Source organism: Trichosurus vulpecula, chromosome 4 (assembly GCF_011100635.1).
Source record: "Trichosurus vulpecula isolate mTriVul1 chromosome 4, mTriVul1.pri, whole genome shotgun sequence".
In the NCBI taxonomy this organism is placed as follows: domain Eukaryota; kingdom Metazoa; phylum Chordata; class Mammalia; order Diprotodontia; family Phalangeridae; genus Trichosurus; species Trichosurus vulpecula.
The window spans coordinates 439,486,837-439,490,739 of NC_050576.1; the positions used below are offsets into that span (position 1 = coordinate 439,486,837).

The 3,903-nt window shown below is 63.5% G+C and overlaps 1 protein-coding gene across 1 annotated transcript; it reads left to right on the forward strand.

Moving 5' to 3' along the window:
- Positions 1 to 1,115: 1,115 nt before the first annotated feature.
- On the forward strand, positions 1,116 to 3,528 carry FAM43A (family with sequence similarity 43 member A). The gene has a single exon (XM_036753723.1). The coding sequence runs from the start codon at positions 1,755 to 1,757 to the stop codon at positions 3,012 to 3,014; it is 1,260 nt and encodes a 419-aa protein (XP_036609618.1). The 5' UTR covers positions 1,116 to 1,754; the 3' UTR covers positions 3,015 to 3,528.
- The last annotated feature ends 375 nt before the right edge of the window (positions 3,529 to 3,903 follow it).

A 3,903-nucleotide genomic window follows, 5' to 3' on the forward strand; every position in this document is an offset into this window, starting at 1 on the left:
AGCTGGTGATGAGTGGCTGGCCAGCTGTAGTGTGTGTTGGTGTCATTTTTTATTTCTTCCCTGAGAGCTAGCAATCGAATAAACAAGCACTAGTTAAGGGCCTACTGTGTGCTGGGCCCTAAAGATATAAAGAGGAAAAGAAATCGGTCCCTGCCCTCAAGGAATTTCCTTTCGCTAGTAGTTGGGCATGGGGGTGGGGGGTGGGTTTAGGTTAGGGAGAATCCAGAAAGGCTTCCCGGAGAAGGCAGTGCTTGATGAAGACCTGCTGAGTTAAACCTTGGCCAGTGGCACGCGGCTGGTGTCTGAGGGGTCCCAATCAGCTCTCCCCGACTTCTCCAATGGGCCACATAGAGGCTTAAAGCTGGTGTAAACTAGCGAAAGAACATAGAGTTCCATTACAGGGTTGGGTAAGCTCTGGACCGTTAAGTGATTCCAACAGAATTGTCCAGCATTCGACTTCTCGCCTCCAGAGTGCATCATTCCTCGTCCTTTTGCCTTTCCCTCTTTTTCAGGTCCAAATTAGTGGCAAGAACATGACCGACCCTCGGGTCCGGGCCTGGGCCGCAGCTCTCACGTCCCGCCTCCTCGTTCCAAGTGCAGCTCGGCCGCATCGCCAACATCTGGCCAGAAGAGCTTCCCTCGGCCCTGATGACTGTTTGCATTTGGCCAGTTTCGAATCCAGATGGCCTGAGGGCAGCTCTCCCGCTCCCCCTTCTGGGGCATTTCCGTGCTAGCCTAGCCGGGGCTCTGAGCCTGTTGGGGGGCCTGGGATGGGGCACAGGCCTCGGCCAGTACCGGCTTCTCTCGTCCTCTGCTCAGCTGCAGAAATGCTCGGGTGAGGTCCCTTTAAGAGACCAGAAACCACTAGGGCTGGCGCCGGGGACTGAAACTGATTCAGCGGCGGGCGGCGGGCGGCGGGTTGGACTCCTCCCGCGGCCACCCCTGTCCTCGCCGCCCAATGGTTCGCGCCAGCCTATATTTACCGCCGATTTTCCTCCCCGGCCACAAGGATGTGAGGCGAGCGGGGGGAGCGCAGGAGGTCAGAGCAGAGCCCGAGCCGGAGCGGGAGCGGGAGCCGGGAGCGGCGCAGCGGAGCCGCGGTGGAGCTGGAGGGAGGCGGCCAGGAGGGCAGGGAGGAGAGGCTAGCCGGCACCGCAGCTCGGGACCAGCGGAGCCCGGGAGGGAAGAGAAGCCCAGTCCAGCCTCGGAGGGGAGAGCAGCCCAGTCCAGCCCAGCCCAGCCCAGCCCCGGAGGGGAGTACAGCAGAGAGCCCAGTACGGCAGCCAGACCCCGGAGGAGAGCGCAGCCGAACTCCGGGCGGCAGCGCAGCGCAGCCCAGCTGGGCTAGGCTCAGAGCAGAGCCGAGAGGAGCTGAGCTGAGTCCGCAAGCCCCGGAGAGTGAAGCAGAGCCGAGCCGAGCCGAGCGCACGCAGCCCAGCACCCTTCCGTGCCGCGCCGCCGGAGCAGCCAGGGAGGGCAGAAGCACCATGCCTCCCTCCTGTCCCGCGAGCCGACGGGAGCCTCACGGAGCCCCATCGCCGCAGCCTGGGGCCCTCTTTTGTTCCTGAGGGCCAAGATGCGGTAAAGAGGGGCCGGGCTGACGGACGGCAGAGCCCCCCGCGAGCGTCCTTCCCATCCCTCCCTCCCCCTGTCCAGGGGGGAGGGCAAGCTCAGCTGGCCTCCTGCCCCCCGGCCCTCCTGACTCCTCGGCCAGTCCGCCTGCCTTTCGGACCCCAGCTGCCGAGAGCAGGGAGATGCTGCCGTGGAAGAGAAACAAATTCGAGCTGATCGAGGAGGACCCCAAACAGGCGGCTAAGGCCAAGGGCTATGCGGTGAGCCTCAACTACTCGGCGCTCACGTCGCTGGCCAAGGCGTGCCCAGAGAGCGCCCTCACCCGGGTGGGCAGCATGTTCAAGTCGAAGAGGAAAAAGGTCAAGATCACCAGCGAGGACCCCACGTACACTGTACTTTACCTGGGCAACGCGACCACCATCCAATCACGCGGCGAGGGCTGCACCGACCTGGCGGTGGGTAAGATTTGGGGCAAGAGCGAGGCGGGCAAACACGGCACCAAGATGAAGCTGACCATCAGCGCACAGGGCATCCGCATGGTGCACGCCGACGACCAGGCGCTCAAACGGCCGGGCCATCTCTACCTGCTGCACCGGGTCACCTACTGTGTGGCCGACCCGCGCCTGCCCAAGGTTTTCGCCTGGATCTACCGGCACGAGCTGAAGCACAAAGCCGTCATGCTGCGCTGCCACGCCGTTCTCGTGTCCAAGGCCGAGAAGGCGAAGGCCATGGCGTTGCTGCTCTATCAGACGTCGGCCACGGCCCTGGCCGAGTTCAAGAGACTCAAGCGGCGCGACGACGCGCGCCACCAGCAGCAGCAGCTGGTGGGCGAGCAGAGCATCCCTCTGGTGCCCCTTCGAAAGCTCCTGCTGAACGGGCCCAGCTGCTACAAGCCGCCCGTCGAGCGCAGCCGCAGCGCGCCCAAGCTGGGCTCCATCACCGAGGACCTGCTGGGCGAGCAGCAGGAGCAGGAGCAGCAGCAGCGCGAGCATCTCCTAGGCGATGCGGAGGAGGAGCCCGGCCACCCCCAAGACGGCGAGGACGAGGATGACCTGGCCCTGGACTTGGACCTGACCCTGGACGGCGAGGGAGAGGATGTGGAGACGGACGGGGAGGCGCAGCTGCAGCCTCACGTCGGAGCCTCGCCCTTGGAATGTGGGGACCTCCTGGACACATTGGACCCGAGGCGCCCCGGCGCACTGCTACTAGCCGGCTCGGCCGACGGGAAGCGCGAGCTCTCCCGGCTCATCAGCGACCTCGGCGATCTCAGCATCGGCAACGACGTGCAGAGCCTTCGGGCAGACCTGCGTGTCACCCGGCTGCTGTCGGGCGAGAGCACCGGCAGCGAGAGCTCCATAGAGAGCGGCTGCCAGGAAGCTGGGGGCTCGCCAGGGCTTGCCAACGGACTGGATGAGGTCGGGCCGGAGGCCGGCCAGAGCTGAGCTCGATGTAGGCTGCTGTTTGGGGCGACCTTGGACTGCAGTCGCCCCCCCCGCCGCCACCACTGCTGCTTTCTCCCCCCTCCAACCGCTCCCAGGTCCGCTGCTGCTGCTGCTGCTGGCTGCTGCTCCTGCTTCCAGCTGTGCACGCCCCGTCGGGTTGCTTGGGCGCTGTGCATAGGCCGGGGCGCCTCCCAGCCCCCTTCCACCGGTCCTCTGAGTCCTCGGCGGCAGTGGCTAGGAGAGCGAGCAGGCGTCAGCGGCCAACGGACGCCTAGGCGTTGGCCTCCTCTTTCTGGGGACAAGGCGGTGCTGGCCTGGCTGGGCGGAAAGCCCTGTTCGGTTGGTTCTCCCCCAGGGCGCCGTGCGTGGTGGGAGAACGCACCGGGAGGCCTGGCTGTGAGCTGGATCAGGGACCCGCCAACTTCCTCCGGCTTGTTTGTGATGGGGAGAGGGAAGGAGAGTGTGTGTGTGTGTGTGTGTGTGTGTGTGTGTGTGTGTGTGTGTGTTGAGAGAGAGAGAGAGAGAGAGAGAGAGAGAGAGAGATGATGATGATGATGATGATGAAATGATTGTGCCTATCACTCTGTAAACAACCCTGCCTATCTCCCTGGCTGCCTATCACTCTGTGTCTGCCTGTCATTGCTCCGGTCCTGGCTGGCTAGCTTCCTCCATCTTCTTGTCCTTGTCATGTCCCAGCAGCAGCAACACACACACACACACACACACACACACACACACACACAGAGAGAGAGAGAGAGAGAGAGAGAGAGAGAGAGAGAGAGAGAGAGAGAGAGAGAGAGAATCTGGAAGCTAAGGGAGAAGGCAATCAGGCATGGGAGGGGGAAGAGAGAACACACAATTGTTTTAGAGAAGGCTTCTGTCATCTCCG